The 18167-nt window shown below is 41.8% G+C and overlaps 2 protein-coding genes across 3 annotated transcripts in view; both read right to left on the bottom strand.

Moving 5' to 3' along the window:
- The window catches only part of ALDH3A2 (aldehyde dehydrogenase 3 family, member A2), an 8247-nt gene extending 7736 nt beyond the window's left edge, over positions 1-511 (bottom strand). Inside the window, exon 1 of the mRNA XM_010573738.1 lies at positions 486-511. The gene's annotated coding sequence lies outside the window, so the exon portion shown is untranslated. The remainder of the gene's footprint in view (positions 1-485) is intronic.
- A 4751-nt stretch (positions 512-5262) lies between these two features.
- ULK2 (unc-51 like autophagy activating kinase 2) overlaps positions 5263-18167 on the bottom strand; it is a 39825-nt gene continuing 26920 nt past the window's right edge. For both annotated transcript variants that reach the window (XM_010573735.1, XM_010573736.1), the window contains 12 exons: positions 17469-17614; positions 17161-17241; positions 14155-14441; positions 13839-14032; positions 13212-13321; positions 12235-12387; positions 11285-11493; positions 9803-9981; positions 8762-8880; positions 8233-8390; positions 7213-7348; positions 5263-7107 (listed from right to left, as the gene is read on the bottom strand). In XM_010573735.1, coding sequence (XP_010572037.1) covers positions 7040-7107; positions 7213-7348; positions 8233-8390; positions 8762-8880; positions 9803-9981; positions 11285-11493; positions 12235-12387; positions 13212-13321; positions 13839-14032; positions 14155-14441; positions 17161-17241; positions 17469-17614 — 1840 coding nt within the window. In that variant the 3' untranslated portion in view covers positions 5263-7039. The remainder of the gene's footprint in view (positions 7108-7212; positions 7349-8232; positions 8391-8761; positions 8881-9802; positions 9982-11284; positions 11494-12234; positions 12388-13211; positions 13322-13838; positions 14033-14154; positions 14442-17160; positions 17242-17468; positions 17615-18167) is intronic.

The following is an 18167-nucleotide window of genomic DNA, read 5'->3' as shown; positions in this document are numbered from 1 at the left end:
CCCCCCCCCCCCCGGAGGTAGAATGGGAGAGGCCGCAGGGCCGCCGCCTCCCAACCTCCTTCCCCCCGAATGGAAGCGGCCGGCGTGGGGGGGTGCAGGGGTCCCGCCAACCCCCTGCGGCAGCGGGCCCCGGCCCGGTTCCCGGGCCGGGGGTTAACGGTCGGCCCCGGAGGAGGAGGAGGAGGAGGAGGAAGAAGCGGCTTTGCCGAGCTGCTGAGCACCTTCCCGCCGGCGGGCAGGAGGGACGTTGCAACCGTATCGCTTCCTGCGGAGGCTGGAGCTGGCAGGGTCCGGAGCAGCGTCCTTTACAGCTGCAGGCGTGAGCTTGGAGAACACGAAGGGAGCGGGGAGTTTGGCAAGAGCATCAGAGGAAAGAGCGAAAAGACGAGAGCGAAGAACGTGAACCGACAACCCCCGGCGGCAGGAACCGGGCAGGGGCCCCCCCCCCGGGAACCGGCAAGCAGGGCCAGGACCTTGATTCCTACCGTCAGGAATGCTCCTTCCCTTCGTCCCAGCGCCTCCGCTTCTGTGGGCTGCCTTGCAGGAGTGCCAGCTGCTGGCAAAAAGCTGCCAGTCCCCCGTGGGCTCCCCCGTGGGTGGGAACTGGGTCTTGGCACGGACTGGGGCCCAGCAGGTTGCGAAACGCTGACAGACGTGGGGCAGGGAAACGAATTGCGTGAGAAGTCAGGGGGGCAAAGTCCCCCTCGGGGTTGCTTATCTAAGGAGGGTACGTGGCACGGGGCAGATTTACCCCTCGGTTTTTCCCCTGCAGAGCAAATGCTGCGTGAACTTACCGAGCGCCTCGTATTTGGGCGGCGTTTCTGAGCCCAAGCACTGGTGAAGGGGATTGTGGCACCCTTCCAGCAACCTCCTGCATCGGCAGGAGGGGGAGATGAGTCGGTCAAGGAAAACTGGCCAGCAAGCGCTGAAAATGCAGGTGGTGTTTTGTAGGAGGCAAAGCAATCAACAGGAATAGCCTGGCCAGGACAGTTGAATTAACCTTGATACAGCACTCATGTGGGAAACAAGCCAAAAAAAAAAAAAAAAGAAGGCAGGGAAAGGAGCTGAGACAAGGCTGGGCTCACTCCAGTTAAAAATAGTCCTGCCACAACTTGTTCTAAGAAATGCAAGGGGATTATTTGAAAATTACTCTCGGGTTGTTCTGTGCTACCATTTCCGACACACTCTTACACAGGCCATTTATTGCTAATGCTCCTCAGCTGAAACTATGCCCAATTAAATCTCTGCCCTCCACACACCTCTGTGATGCAGAGGGCCAGCAGCTGGGTGCTCATGCCCAGGAGATGGGGCTAGCATGGAGCACATGCTTCCCCCCCCCCCAAAAAAATTTCATTACATTTTCCCAGATCAGCATGGCTGGCTAAGGCTGGGGCAGCCCTTTAGCTCAGCAGGCTGTGCCCGAACCACGACTCCCCCCGAGACACAAAGCTTGGCTTTCGTGAAGTCAGTTGGCTTTGCTGGCAACTCCTGGGCTGTGGCTCAGCCAGCACATGAACATTTCACAAGCTATTGCACAAATCTCAGCAGTAAACAGTCTGCCATGGAAAAGAACGACAAGAACAACTGCCAATACTTGCGTGCAGGAGGCAACATGTAAAGGAAAAACAGGCTGGGCTTGACAGGGCCCTTGCACTGTGGTATATGAAAAGGAGTGGGGTTTGCATTCCAGAAGACACAGGTAGGAGAAGTGGGAACATTCCTTGCAGGAGCATTACCTGATGCAAACATGCTCTCCTTGATCCTGTTGGCGTCCTTGCAGGCAGGGCAGGTTGGAGCTCTGTCCAGGCACCACACTGTCTGGAGGTCCAAGGAAAATTAGATAAGGAATTAGCACTACTGCAATCAGAGTAAAAGTCTTTGAGCTCTCAGCATGGAGTATTACATTGGGCCTAGGGAAACAGTGCTGCAATACATCCGCTGCAGGCAGCACACCCACCAAGAGGTATCTGCAGGAGCAGGGAGATGGTTATTTACTGATGTTTTCCAGAGTAGCCATTCTCCAGAGCCTGTAAAATTCTCACCCTTCAACCCAAGGGTTTTCATGCCACAGCAGTGCTTCTTGTGCTTTGCATCACACACAGGAGGCAAACATCCCAGTTCATCCCAGTGGCCAGCAGGCTGGTACTGTGCCACGCTTTTGCAGAAACCTGGTTTTAAGGCTTCTCTGTAATTGCAGAAATGAGAGAGCAGCAGCATGCAGCATCCTGGGAGACAGTCCCTTTTGTCCTTGTCAGGGACATCTTTTAGCCAATTATGGACAGGAAACAAGGTTGACAGCATTTCAAGCATTGCAAAATATCAGTTGAGTCTCCCTGGAGCGGCTGGGTGAGATGTGGATTTCAGGGAAGCGTGGGATCTCATGTGAGATGGAAGAATACCTCAGACAGCACCCGCTGAAACGCATGGTCTGCAGTGTGCTCCCCACGCCTAGGAGCTGACAGCGTTTTCTATTTTTATTCGGTCACTAAGAGACAATAAAGAAGGGAACTATTTATGGGAAAGTAATTGAACTCCAGAGGAACTGGGAGGTAAGCAGTGCTGGGGATGCTCTAATCCCCATGGCTATACTTAACAGCAGCCAGAGATGGTTTATTGAGAAGCTGAGCTTGAGACTCCCCTCTCCCCTCCACTCCTCACAGACCCTTGCTCTCACTCCCCTCTTGGAGTCAATTATAGCAAGGCACTGCGGTGAGACAGCCTCCTGCCCTGCACTGGGCCTGGGGAGGATGCCTTTATGCTGTTCCTTGCCCTGCTCCCAAAAGCATCTAGCAGAACCTGGGGAAGGGGGACTTTGGTTTAGAAGATAAGCTGTGCAGTATTTGGTTTCAAGAGTCCACCAAATAACACAGCTAATCAATAAATGTTTCTTTAGCTCACACACCACGCTCACAGAACTTCCAAGTTTTTAGCTAGGCTGAAAATCCTCAATTTCTGCTTAAATGTCTACCTAGTCTTGAGTTCCAAGTGTTTTCTAAAAGTCACACAATCTGGCCAGTGACACAAGACGATGGCAGATACAGAAGCCCAAACAGCACTGAATCATGAAAGCGGGTACAGAAGATTAACAACGGAGAGGTTTTAAGGAACCTACACAAATAAATACAGCTCAGTTCATTTATGGCATCACTTGTTTTGAAAGCTGTGGCTGATCTCACATTTGCAAGAAAAAAACTGGGTAGTACAGAGCCATGGTCTGTGGGCTGCATTGTAGACATAGCAGGGGCCATGGAAAATGTGAAAGTGACACAAAGAAACAATGAAAATGATTGGCACAAAGACTGCAACAAGACTCAACAGCACCACTGGCACTTAGTTTGCTTTCAGCCAAAGAGGAGGGGGAGCCTGCCACATACAAAAGCCTATTGAAAAGGTGTTTGTCCAAAGAAGCAGTGCCAAGACTTAGTGAGACTGGGCTCCAGCTGACTTAAAGACCTCCAGAGAGGGGTTACTGAGATACACTTCACTGATCTACAGAAAAGAGGAGCTATGCCGGCACTTTAAAAAGCCACAGCCAGGGCTACTGCTCAGGTCAGACAGGGAAGTTCAGGATAAAAGGAGATTTGCTTAAAGACTTAAAGGCATCCTGGACAGTCAAAAAAGATAGTAGCAAGCAAAGTTCAGAGCAGACAAGGAAGTCAAAGGATCAAAATTAAAGAAAAAAAAGAAAACCACACAAAAAAACAGGAGAGGAAGCAGAAGTCAAAAAGGAGGCGGGTCACAAGTCAGGTCACAAGCCAGCTTATCTGAATTTCAAAGCCTCAACAAGCTTTGAAAGCAGCAGTATCCAGCTTTACTTGCTCTAGAAGAAAAAGGAAACTTCCCTCTTCGGTGCAGCTGGGCTATGCACTGCAGAGTGCTGACACACCAGTGGATCACAATGGTTAACTGCCTCTGAACCCAGAGGTGATGACGGCAATAGCTTGACGTCACTGTGCAAGAAAGTAACAAGAACTATGCAGAACCTAGTGAGTCTCAGGAACAATTCACACCTCTCAACTGAAAAATGCTTCTCAGAATAATTTGTAGTATCTTAGTTGCAAGTTAAATTAGCTAGATTTCATTCTCTGAACCAGAGGAAGGGCTGAGAGTTCAACTTCTTGCTTATAAAAGGCAAATGTCAGAATCAAAATGTGTTTTAGATTCATCAGTTGACATTATACACTATGGAGAGAGTGGAACAAGTACAGAACATGGTGCTCGAGTAGATGCTACAGAGCTGAACTAGAAAAGCAGCACATCAGATATCTCCTTTCAAGTTCTATCTTTCAAAGGCTAAAAAAAAAAAAAAAAAAGTATTTTGTAGAAACAAGCACCTGCTGTTCAGTGCAGCAAGCTGAAGACAGAGGACAGCTTCAGGATCTTTGTGGAATGAGTTTATGCAGAAAGACAGGCCATGAACACTGGTCTCCTCCTCCTCCTGAAAACAGCAAAAAAGAATAGCCCTTTTCTTCTCCTCCTGTTTGTGCAGCTGTAGTCTTGCTGGCAAGAGTGGAAGGAGAATGAGCTTGAATCCTGAGAAAAAAAAGAAAACCAACAAAAAACAGTGAGTTCCTGGGAAAAGCAGCCTATCTCCTAGACTTGTGCATTAAGGCTTTTGCTTTGTTCCTACATTCGTGTTCAGACGTATCATTAGCATTCCCTGCTCACTCCTTCCTCATCCTCTTTACGTGCCAGTCACAAGCATAGGGTTTTTTTAAAATAATAAATTGGGAAAAATTTTATAGTACAACTAAGAAATACAGCAGCCACATACCAACTACCACAGCACACCTCAGATGCGAGAGAGGATATTAGCTACACAGTGGACAAAGCATTTTTTTTGTAAAGTTTGGATAGAAATTGTAACTTAACTGTCAATTTTTCATTCAATTAGCTCTGTATATGCTGTTTTGGCAGCCCAGACAGCCCCTCTTTGCTAGAGGCAACAAATAAGCACCTTGTTGAAAGAACATACAGCTGTTACCCAGGAACCTACTTAGCATACTTGTTTTCAAATCCAAGTTAAAAAAAAAAAAGGCAGGGTAAATTGTTTTCTAAAGCAAGGGAAAAACAAACTCGGGGACACTTTGTGCCAGAGCTATCCAGAGATAACGAACTCCAGCAAGTCACCCCATTCTGCCCTGGTGGCATGTCCAACTGCTGAGGGGAACATTCAGCAACTGGTTTAACCAGCAAAGTACAAACCTGTGTTTTTTGAAGTTAACACCACTGGCCTTTGGTTACAAAGACACAAAAACTCAGTTTTACCATAGAAACACTTCTAGTGTCAGTATTTATTTTTACCTTAATATACATTTATACAGGCCATAATAAAAAGGCTATTACGCAACAGTTCAGTGAGTTATTACCTAGTTTCAAGAATAATGCATGCAATTACAAAGGAGAGGTAGAAACACCGTATTAAAGACCTAAAAATACAAACATTATATAAACAAACACTTTCAAATTAACTGTTGGAATTTCATACAGATAAATAAGGTAAAAAGTACATTACTCTGTCAAAGTAAAGGAAACACATGGTTATCCGAACACTGAAACAGTATTTTGATGTGTAAGCCCTGTACAACTTTGTCAAATAGTTCAGACCACTGTGTTTAAGAGGATTAAAATGATTTTGTCCTGGAGAATGGTTTATTCAAGTATTCAAGCAGTTGAGTAACAAAAAAAAGTCCCAAAAATAAAGTATAGGAACCATTTCCAGAGAAGCTGATCTGCCTAAATACTTTGCAAATCGCTGTCCTGATGGTCTCATGGGATGCTTGAAATGATAATGCCTATAAGGCTAAATGAAGCTTCCCACCTCTCCCCCAAAATGCACACAAAATAATCCTGATTTTTCACACACGGTATGTAGATATTCTACATCAATTTATCAGCATCTCAAACCCCAACATTATTTTCTGGTTTTGCATGGTTCCTTGCAGAACCTTTCAGTTTACAGTATTTATTGTAATACTGCCCAAGAAACAAACTACAGAGAACTGTCATTACACCCCTAGAGACTGCAGGCATTAATGCACGTATCGCATGCACAACAGAAGATGCAACCAAATCTATATAAAAAGCAAACAACCAGCAACTCAACATTGCTATTACTGAGAAAAGTCCAGAGCAGTAGTTACTCAAGTATTAGACAAATAGGTATAAAATGGAAAGGTTCACATGAATACAAGTTTTTACAGTTTGTTTGAAAGTCTTCTAGAAGCTACATTTGAAATTCTGAAAAGAATTTTATGTACACTGAAATGAAATTCAGCCAAGTCCATTGTGCCTTCTTTCTCTAATTTTTTTTTATATAGTTCTTCAAAAATGAATATACAGTTGCTTTAGTAAATTAGTGCAAAACAAAATATTTTGGAAGAAGATCATCAAATTGTATCCACATCAGCTGAAAACCCACTGGGGATTTTGCACAGATGGAGCGCAATTTCTTCCGTTACCATCTTTCCCCTGTGTAAAAAAGCGCTTTCTCACCATCCCTTCATATGACAAGCTGAGCCATGTTTACAACATGTGAGCTCCGACACAAGCCAGCTTAGCCCCAAAAGCTTCCAACAGCACTTGCACATGGTTAGGATTTCCCAGATTCACTCTGCCACATTTTACTGACAACTTAAAAAAATTTTTCACAAACTTTTGAGGGAATCTTCTGAGGGAAATGTCTTTTTGTACCTGATGCAGAAAGATCCACTCTCTATAAACCTCATGAGGAAAAAAAACCCCAAACCCTGATCATTCAAGTTCAAAGCACACATACAAGGATCAGTTTGAAATGTGAAGAGAGATTCTTTTAAATTCTGTTGCTAGGAAGAAGGAGCTGCTGGATCAGTAAGGCAAGTGTACTTTTGGAATTTCTCCTCTTTGAATATGCTGCTGTTTCTTTGGTAGTCACCACAGAAATGTAAGAATCATCTTCCACGTGGGGCAGAACAAGGACAACAATTAAGCTGTAGTGAAAAAAGTGCAGTATCACTGATGTGGTCCCTTATGTTCACACCATCTGGTCCTCGGGATATTCCTACTGCTCATATACAGCCACTGTGCTATAGCAAAGTGCAGAAAGCCTTCGCTCGATGCTAGATTTATCTGCAAACAGAGAGAGGTAAAAAACAGGTGATGACTTCAGTGTTATTTTACAATGCATTAATTCCATGTAGTTTTCAATATTTTCATTATTCAACATAAACTTACACTTGTGTACATTTTCTATATCTGCAGGGTCTTGCAGTATTTTAGTCAGTCCTTCCAGCAGCAAGGCTGCTTTGTGGTATCGATATGTAATATCTTCAGTTTGCTGAAACATCTCATCCAGAGCTGCCGACTGAACCTACAATCATTCAGGAGATTCAGTTACATAAACTGCATCAGGCAAGTAATGAAATGAAAAATTCAAAATTAATGATATAAAACTGTCATTAAGAAACTATTTTGGAGCCTTAATTTAGCTGATCTGTTTTTATAACTAAGACAACAAAACAAAGTCTAAGAAAATATAGCACCTGTGCTGTATTAACTAAGGATATTCTGCACATACAAGCAATAAAAGCACTTTTTCATCTTTTGTGTTTACATGTGGTACAAAAACACATGAGTAAATATGCTTGTTCTTATACCTATGTTCTCTTGTAAAGACGACAAATTAATTGTGCATGACTATGCCATTATCAGGGTTAAGCACAATATTTGCCAGTATCTTTTGTGTGACACCTGTGTTAAAAAGACTTCCCTCTCATCAAAAAAGCTGTTAAGTTTCCTCTATGATTACCGCAGCTGCTCCATGGCAGATAGATATTTTGTCAATTACATGAAAAGCTTCCACATTTGCTACCATCTTTGCTTTTTATGGACAGGCTGATGTTCTTCTAATTGACCTGGTAGATTGATGAAGCTACTTCTGTTGCTCCTATGCTTTAGTAAGCCTTACTGGATGAGACTTCCGCACACAGGGCTGTGTGGCTTAGGAGTTCATTTCCTAGTGTTTATGTACCAAATGTGCTGATGTAGGGGAAATGTCCCTGAGGAACAGTATCTGCCAGGAACTTTAGCCACAGTTAAGGCAGGGCAGGAAAGAGAGTGAAAGACTAACAAAAATTACGATGAACAGAATTCTGGAAACATACATTCTATTTTCTGGTTTTGTAGAAGAGGTATGTGAGAGAAGGAAACAATTCATCTCAATGTCCTATCATTTAGATAAAAGCAGTGACTTACCATTTCTACAGCACAGCTGTAAATGAGTTTCTCTGCAGTTACACTGTTGATTTCATCAACGAACCTTTGCTTGTCTGAAAAGAAACGATTCAACTTTTCTGTCAATTTCTTGCACATGCCAATACAGAATTTGTATCTCTCATTGAGGCTTTTCACAACTGGAAGAAAGGTAAGAAGAAATTAAAAAACAAAACAAAACAAAAAACAACCTAACAACATAGCCTAAGTTCAGTTTTTCCCAGCACTAGCAAAGTCAATCTGTTTAAGCTTGTGCTTTTAATGTTTATTTACTCTGCCACTTCTGTGAATTAAGTATCTATCAAGTGAATTTCCATTCCAAGTTAATAACTGCCCATTTCTTAACAGTTTTTAGCTGTATCTTTGTTTACAATCAGAATTGTGCAATTGTACATATCTACAATTCTCTTGTACAGAGGAAAACAAACAAATGTTGCAACTTAAGCTTTTTGAGTCATGTATCATCAAAGAAAATTCACAAGCAACGCAAATTAGATTATGTTGCATCTACCTTGCTTAACAGCAGTGGATGGGTTCAGTTTCCCCGATTTGACCTGTGCTTTGGCAAGATGCAGAGAAGATGCTAGTAACTGGGCTGCTTTCATATACAGCACCAGCTGCTCTACTTGTCTAGAAAGGGGGGAGGGAAAAAAAAAGTAATTATGTATCAAAACACCTTTCTTGAACACATTCAAGCCATGGGCAGACACTACTTTTTAATCACAACCCTACACAGGACCCAGCAGCAGCAGCAAAGGAAGACAGATGTTTAAAATGCAACGCCACCCCCCCCTTCCCTTCACAAACACTCTGTCATGGGTTGAGAGTACATCTGCTCATCTAGTAGCTGCAGCAGCAAATACAAACTGCTTTAATGTAGACATTTTAAAAACGAACACTTATTTGTGGGGACTAACTGTCCAAGGTCAATGTCTTACCACAAGCGACTGGGTGTACTTTTCTCACAGTGTCATTTCCTATGCCCCTGGAATTCTCAGTTGTGAAAAGCAAACACTTTGCAGGTTTTTTTTCTTGTTGGGGTTTTTTTGGTTTTTTTTTCAGGAAGAAGGCAGGAAGTGGAACTGCCCTTTCCCACCACTCCAAATTCCTCATATTTCTCATTGCTTTTTATTTTGTATTAGGGCTGATTGGTTCCACTGAAAAAAGGTCAAATTTGGATACTCCTTCCACCCTTTCCCAACCTCCACCTCAGCCTGGTCAACATGAACAGATGAGGGCTCAGATCCAACAGAAGCTGGTACACAAATTTCCAAGCTTAGAAATGCACTGCTGCACCTCAAGCCTGAACCCCTCAACACTTTCCCCAAATTATGTGGCAGGCCAGAAAACACTGTCCTTTTATTTGTCTGCTGGCAAACGTGCGTCTATCCTTTGCTCTTTCTGATCTGTCTTCAGTTGTTAAAAACTTACTCCTATAAAAGATTCAATACAGTAAAACAATCACTCCCAACAAAAAGGGCATAGTTTGAATACATTTTTGATGTATTCAATATTCACTAATTCTCTTGATACTATTTGACCGCATACTTACCCCCATTCTTTGCTTAGCTGGCTGATCTGATCAACAACTATGCTCTCTTGGATTTGGTACAGCGATACTGCAGAAGTACACAGGTCTGGGTTTCCTCCTCGTACTGCTGTCAGATCCAGAACACATTCTGTAAATGTCAGCATCATGTTTAGATGACGCAGTGTATCTGTATGTTCTCTCTGTCAGAGGGAAAGACAACAACAATTTAATCATTAAAAGCCATAAGGCAAACAAGTACACTTAAAAACTCTTGCTAATCATTTGAGGATTTCTTGGTATGTCAATTCTATGCAGAAATCACATTGTAGTAGAGCCAGCATTAGGAACTACAGAACCAAATAGATCCAAACAGATCAATGGATATTAACTTGTTCTCTCTTCATTAATGATTTCAAGATACTGTAGCTTATACTTAAGAGTCTTCCAACAAAGCCAAAGGAATTGGGACATGAAGTTCTATGTTTGTTGAAACCTGAGCAACTAAAGGAATCACAAGTGGGACATATTACTTGTTATTATATTATCAGCAATCCAAAAGTATGCTAGGCACTTGTATGAGAAGCCAGGAGGAGCGTTTGGCTTTTATTACGTAACAGACTTGATACCTACAAAAGAACCGATCTAAAGCTTCATGCTTATCTGCTTCACTCAAATTTACACTTAGATCTAGAATTAATACGTGTTAAAAGGTGGCTGTTGCCAAAACTTTACAATTTAAAACTAAAAAACTTCAATTGGAGCTAACAACTCACTGCTTCTTGGTGACTAAAACAGATACTACATGCAGAGTCTCTGCTCAAAACCAAAAAAGCCTTCAAAACTAATCAAACATATCTTAGCAATATTTATAAAATTTCATTAGTAATGCAGGTCTAAATACATTTTAAACTCTATCTGTGGGAAGAATACAGTGTACTGTCAAACATCCATGTTATAACATATAGATTCAATAGGGATCCAAACACCTTCCAGCAAGATGTGAACGAGAAAACAGAACAGCAATCTGTCTTGAGAAATTTACAGTCCCAGGATAGCATTCTGGTGAAAGACCACCCCAATTTGTGTTTTTAAAGTGTCACTCCTCCACACACTTTAAAAATATAGGACACTCTTCCCACAAGTAGGATTTAATGTCATCCACTGACTGTGAAGAAGCAGTTACAAACAATGCCCAGAGGGATATTGCTACTGTCAGCACCCACATCCAGAGACTTGGCATTAAAACAGAGGCCTCTTTGGAAGGCTCTGGTGAACAAAAGCAGTCATGTTCCTTTGGTTACCTATTCAAATACATGAAATGCCAGGAATAACTACCAAAGAGAAATTGGCCACAATTGATACAGGAATATTTTCAAGATCTTGAAAAGGAATACGTGACATAGTAAGAGGAAACTATGAAGTGCACTGAGCAGTCCTGTTTTTACCATGTCTCTGTTTTAGCAGCATTATACATTATAAAACATTAAATTATTTTTTTTATACCTCCATTAAAGTTTCCTCAGGCAATTCAGGAGCTTCAAAAGTGATAAAGCCCTCTAAGCTGGGAGGCGAAGTACCATAAGGCATGTACTTCAGACTCGGAGCTGCCTCGGCTCCCGGAGGAGAAGAACCCATATAAATACCAGGAGGAGAGCCCATATATACACGGCCACTAGTAGAGCAGAGAGACCCTCCAGAACTGTTTGATCCAACTACAAGAAAAATAACACACACATTCAGTCTAATAGGTTGTTCCATCTCGCAGCGCTGGAGCTGCAGATGATAGCAAATGACAAATCAGTAGTCATCACAGATTCACTCTTGGGAGGCTCTCCTCATTGTTCCTTGCATCACTCTGTAGAGAATGCAAAGGCTACACCGTAATGAACAGTGACGATTCATAACGCAGATTCTGGGAAATGACTGACAAGGATTCCAAGGCAGAGAGTCCAACAGTACAGACCGAAGGTTGTGCTATAGTTCACAAAAGCACACTGCTGCAGACTCCTGCTCATCCTGAGCAGATGGAGGCCTTTACCTTGAGATCTTTGATAGTTGGCAACATAGCTGACACATGCCGAAATGCAGTCAGCTCACACCCCTTGTGTATTGTTTCTGGTACAATGCACAGCAGCAGGCAAAAATGCAGAATCAGAAATCTAACTTTTCCTCTCCACCTTTGTCATAGATCTATTATACTCCCTGTGTTGGAGTAAAGCTGTGTACACAGGAGGTTACACACCGCTGTTTTGTAAATCCAAGCCTCTGGCCCGCTCTCTTTAGGAGAGAAAAGGCAGAAGCCATCTGATACTAATCTCTACGTTACAGCGCACTTTTACTGTACGGCCTAGAAGACCTACTGTGCAAGGCAATAATCAGGTTACTGGCCCAAGAAGTGAGCAAGCCTAAATACTGTGTTTGAGAACAGTCTACAGTTGTCAAGAAAGTCTTACCTGAGGTGGTTCTTGTTCTGAGGACCATATGGGTGCAGGTAGGAGGGGTGGCACTGCTTGGAGGGGACCCAACAGTAAACATGACAGCCCGAGAACTTGCCCCGCTTCCCATGGAAGGAGGTGCCATTGCAATTCCATAGGCCCCTGCTGGAGCTGGAAGAGAAAATTTCAGCAAGCTAGTCCCTATTACATATAATCATACCAGTACGTAATTATATACAGCAAATTGGAGCACTACAAAACAACATGCTTTGATGTAGATCCATGACTTGGACTAGTTAGAAGTTCTGCCAGCAAATAAAACAAGCTGAGTGGACACAAAAAGAGTCAAGATACAGTCTACATGTATCTTTTTACTTTCAGTCTCTCTCCGCTCTACTCTCACCTAGAAAAGAGCAACAGAGGCTCTCTTTAAGAGCCTGAGGAAACCACCAGTCCTGCAGCAAAAGATACAACAGAAAAATTCTAAAGGCAGACCATGAGAGGTCTGGAGACTAAAGACTAGCCCTGTCTGCAGAACTCCTTCCATCTGCTCAAAAATGAGGGGAGAACTTCTGGTGGCCACTTGTGGGAAGGGACAAGGTAGGGGAGAGAGAAGGAAAAAAAATTACCCAGAATTACATAAACTGGCTTTCATATGAAAACAAGGTGGAATTAGGAAATAAAACACCCACAAATGTTGTATTAAAAATAATAATAAAACCAAACCATAAAACACCAAACCCCTCTAGCCAGTATAGGCAGTTGAGATATTTCTGTGTTTAGAACAGAAATAGGTATTTTCCTGTCTTCGTTATTTTTAAAGCTATGCTAAAGAAATGGAGCATCTCCCCTTAAAGATTAAAAAAGCCTTCTGTACTGAGGCTAAAAATTGTCAGAACCAATTATCAAAGTTGGAAGCAGAGCTGTATCTAGTTGGCACTCCATAAAAAACCTAGCACATAAAGACAGCTTGGATGTATCAATCTGTTCCTTACCTGTATCCATTGGTCGCTCTGTATTGAGGCTGTCTGTACTGCCTTGGTATAACTGGCCACCAAGGGTAGTCTTTACCTGTTGATCTGATAGCTTCCCAGTACTAACAGACCTAGACAGAAAAACATATGAATTCACAACAAAGATCTTTAGTAAGATCTTCCTATCTAACTTGCAGCTAAGGATGACTTCCAGATTCTTGGTATTTATTACAGAGAATTCTTCAACAAAAGTACAGAAAGCCTTGAAATCTCGCTGTTCATCGTGGACCTACTGAAATAGAACTAACCATAAAAATAAAGAGATCTTTTTCTCTTAAAAATTCATATTGCAAATTTGGTCATATAGATTTTCAAGCAAAACCTGAATAGGCTTCACAGAAGCAATGAAATTCTGTATTCAGATAATCAAAACAAAAGGGAACTTAGACAGCAACACAAAGCACTCCAGGAAGTCCATGCTATATTTATACACAGCACAAAATGTTTCTGTTGTATATACCAAACCTCAGCATCTCCTCACAGCTCACTTTTTGCATGCTCTTCCCCTCCAAGTTGCTGTGTACAATGCACGTTCTTCTGCCAAGTTACCTACCCAGCTTTACAGGTTATAAATACTACAATGCCTACCTGCCAAACGTAGTTTTACTGTGCTGTTCTCCTCCCTGCTTTTCACCTCCTTGGGTCAAGTGGAAGTGTGTGAAATCCCTTGGGTCAATGATGTCTTTAGGCTGCAAAGGGGTATCTGCTGAGCCCTGGCGATTAGCCAGGGCCAGCAAGTTTGAGGACGCTTGAGTTTTAGGTATTTTGAAAGGAGCTGTTGCCTTTAAGAATCAAGACCAAGAACACAAAAACCCAAAGTTAGAATCCCCAAATATTCTTGGGAATAGTTTCAGGCAGTGTATTACCACTTTACATTTTACTGACAGTGGCAAACTTAACAAACCTTAGTAGGAGAGCCAATGATTGTTGGTAATGGAGTTTTGAACAGCCAGTCTGAACTCCTAGGTGACGATCCCATATGTTTAGTAGGTGATGTTCCCAGGCTACCTGGCCTACTTGGTTGTGGAGAATGACTGTATCCATACCCAGCATAGGATGGGCATACTGGGTCTGAATGCTGCTTTCTGAGCTTCTGCTTGTTTTGGTAAATATCTGTGAGAGTAGGAGCACTCTGCAACCTCGCTCCCATCAAAAGTGACTGCGGAGACTGAGATGGTGGTATTGGAGAACCTGTGGGGATGAAAAACAATGAAGAAAAATTCTACTTGCAGTGCTTGGAAAATGTATCAATGAAGCCCAAAATGTCGGAGATCAACATTAAACTGAAAGGAAATGGGACTGCAAATATCATGAGATATGTTTGATTATCAGCTCACTAGAGGGTAAGGAAAATGGATTTAGCCTGTTGGATATTTGGATTAAAGTTACATTACACTGATGAGATGTTCAAGCTGCCAAATAGGCAAAACTTCAGGGTGACAGCTGTACTGGCAGCTGCAGTAACTCTGGCAACCTGCATCAAGACAAATAAAGTGGTTGGATTCAGCAGGAATGGCATAACCAATACCAAAATTTCAAGTGCAGCCACCAAGACTCTAGGTTGAATAGAGGTTCTCAAGTACTGGAATTATATTCTTGCAAACAAGTGTGTGAATGCGGCATTGCATGTTAATGACTTGTTTTGTACGTAATGACTTCATTTGCAGACACAAAAGGCAGCTCATCTCGCAGTTCCTGCAAGAAAACTAGGTACTAAAGAGAACCAAATTGTTCAGATGGAACAGTTTGGGATCATTACTTTGGGCAGTCATTTACTTTGTAGTCTGTCAGACTGAATCTTTTTCAAAAGCTTACTATGTACAAAGGAAGTCCACACTTAAGTGCAAGTGCAAAGTTTCTCCTAAAGCAAATGGAGATGGAAGAGCTATAAGTGGTCATTGAAACAGGGCTTTGGGGAAATACATCTTAGGAACATCTCACCTACTGAGAGGTGCCCTTCCTCTTTAAAAATAAGGAACCTGAAATTTGATGAAATAGTCTCTTCCTTGTGATATTTTTATGTCTCATGATGAGGAACTGTGCAAAGTTACAAACAGTACATAAGGCTTCAGCTTTATAGCCACAGCTGTAAACTCAAAGAACTGACACTGCAGTGACAATTTCACTCACTTTTTTTTAAAAAAGGAAAAAGAAAAAAAAAAGGCGAAACTGAAAATGACCATACTAACTAGATAATATTTTTAAGAGCTGGCCAAGACAATCTTCTGAGATAGGCTCCATTTCATAAATGTATGCTCAGAAAAATACCACAAACTTCTTGCAGTTTGCTCAATAAAGTGGCCAGCTCTTAAGACACACCTTTCAACCTTCTTAAGCCTATGCTTTTGCTAGTTAGATTTTGAATATGAGCTACTTCATCTTGATTTCATTCCACTCCATTAAACAGTATGTTTTAGAATAGCCTTCCTGCCTCCAGCTCCAGCAGAGGATCAAGTCTATTTCTCATTAACTTCCCAGCCAAGAATTTGCTTGTTTGAAATCTCTCTGCTTGTCTCATAGCATTGAAAGTCCTCACCTGTCGTTTCAGAAACCAGTCTTAAAGCTCACTGGTTCTAGTGTCACTGCCACCACAGGGAAGGCTTCTGAATTAGAAGTTTGTCCTCTGCTGCCACTGGCAGCAAGAGCAACTCAATTAGTTCAGAAGCTACGTTATGACAGACATCTTCAGTCCTTAGAAAAACTCAGTACAGATGACCTCACTTCACCCAGAAGCAAAAGACAGCTTCCCATACCCATTTAAACGCTGAGAAAGAGACTTGCTGCAATTTGTGGTATTCTACAAATAGAAATACCACTGCATTCATTTGAAATTAAGAAATAAAGTCAAGTAGAAAAAGAATGCAGGAAACAGATTTAGAAGTGAGACATTAAAAACCCTTACAGCCATAAAGACAATGCTGTGATACGTTAAGTACAAGTCAGTTTGACACTAGCAAAAGGCACTAAAACAAGAGCCCCCAACAAGATGCAACAAGAAAAGGATACACACTGTTTTGTATTCTCTTTATTCTCTTTATGTGCATCCCCCCTTTTTTTCTTTAGAGAAGAGTTTTTCAAATCTGAGGATTCACTCATTCTTTGTCTTTTGCTGAGACTGCCAATGGCATAGCAATTAAGGCAATTTTTGAGACACGTCATAGAACTTATTTCATATGGATGAAACCATTCCCAGATATTTGAAATATGGCTACTTAGAAAGTAAAAATAAAGAGTATAACTACTAACTAGTATTTCAGATAAAGAAAAAAATGCACCCAAAACGTGCGCAGAGCAAAAGAATGTGCTGCTGAATTGCATAGTCTTATGCCCAGTCCTTTTGACATTACAGTGCAATTCCATCTTTAACAGTCTCAGAACATCCTCAAGTCCTATTTCTCCCTGATCTTTTTCTGCTGGCATGCTGTAATAATTTCTGACTTGCAAAGCTTACTGAATGCTTAGCAAGACTAACATCAGATCCCAGTCAATTTCCTAAGGCAATGACGAAAATGTGTTGCACGCTGTACACTGGCAGTTCTTTCTCCCTTCTCTGAGGACTGGCATGACAGGCCTGGTCTATCAAAACCAGATTCCAAGAAGCATGTTACTACCACTCATTATAATCCATCCACTTCTATCCCTGTTTAAAGACAGACATTATCAGAGTTGCTTTTTCGCCTTGAGAAAAAGAAACTTCAGTCACTCTCTTCCTGTGTAGGGAATTAGTTATGGGGAAAGGTGTCTTGCTACAGCCGCAGTTGGGCTAAATTTCTACAGAAACTCAGTGCACCACTTACCCAGTGTCTCCTATTAACTCACGCTAATGTAGCACTGGCTTGCCACCCCCTTCACAAAATGCTGTACAAGCTCTATCAAAATATTACTGGTGGCATTGTCCGAAGTCACTCACCTGAGAAGTTTCTACTCCTTGATTCATGTCCTTGAAGTTGTCCACAACAACAGTGTCCAAGCTGCTCAGGTATAGTTCCAACTATGCAAACAAAATCAAAATGTGAATTTATACTTCACCTATAAATGAAGGTAAAGCAAAATAAAACCTAGTTAGTTTACTTCTGTTGGTCATTTAACAGAAATTATTTCTGCAAATGTGACCTAGTTGGGCAGAGTTTGGTTTAAGAAAATTTCAGGGAAGAATTCGTGTTCTGAATTACTGTTCCAGATAAACCTTCACTAATGGCTAAGAATTTACAAGCTTACCTAGTGGTGAAGGAGAATATGGTCTAGAAGATCCTGTGGACAGCCTGCGCCCAACACCCTGTGCAGTGTCAGCTGGTACTGGAGAACAGGAGCCCATCTTCATGAAGCCCATTGGGCTAGTATTTGAGCGTCTCACAACTCCAGCTCTAACAAGGTGAAAAGAATGGTTACACACACGATAGTAACTGTGGATCCTGTGGATAAGGAGATAAGAATCCCCTAAAAAGTATAACGATCTGTCAAAGAAAATACTGATATTTAAAGAGAAAGCTATGATGTTGAAGCTTATTAAGCCAGTAACTTAAGCTAAGCTTCCCATACTGAAAACAAGCAATATTTAATTCCCTTTGTTCACATTGACTTTTTAACTTTCAATGCCATAATTGTCTGTTAACTGGAGAAAATTAAAACAAGATATCCCTTAGTACATGGGTTCCTAATCTTCAAACAACTTGATCACCCAATTTTTAATTTGACAATCAAGTGAAATGTATTGCTACAAAGGCCCATTTTTATGTCAACACAGATTATGACAAAGTTTCCATATTGGGTCTGGTATACAGGTCAGATAACTGAAAACTGATTATTTAAGAGAAAGACACTTCCCCAAGTGTAGCAACTACTACAAAATCAAGAGATCCTGAAAAAATGCAAGGAACCATGGGTTTTGTTTTTGTAAAGATCTCCAGAGTTCCAAGT

This window comes from Haliaeetus leucocephalus, unplaced genomic scaffold, assembly GCF_000737465.1.
Source record: "Haliaeetus leucocephalus isolate CR32 unplaced genomic scaffold, Haliaeetus_leucocephalus-4.0 Scaffold395, whole genome shotgun sequence".
Taxonomy (NCBI): domain Eukaryota; kingdom Metazoa; phylum Chordata; class Aves; order Accipitriformes; family Accipitridae; genus Haliaeetus; species Haliaeetus leucocephalus.
The sequence above is the reverse complement of the archived record's forward strand: the minus strand, read 5'-3'. Positions and strand labels throughout refer to the sequence as shown.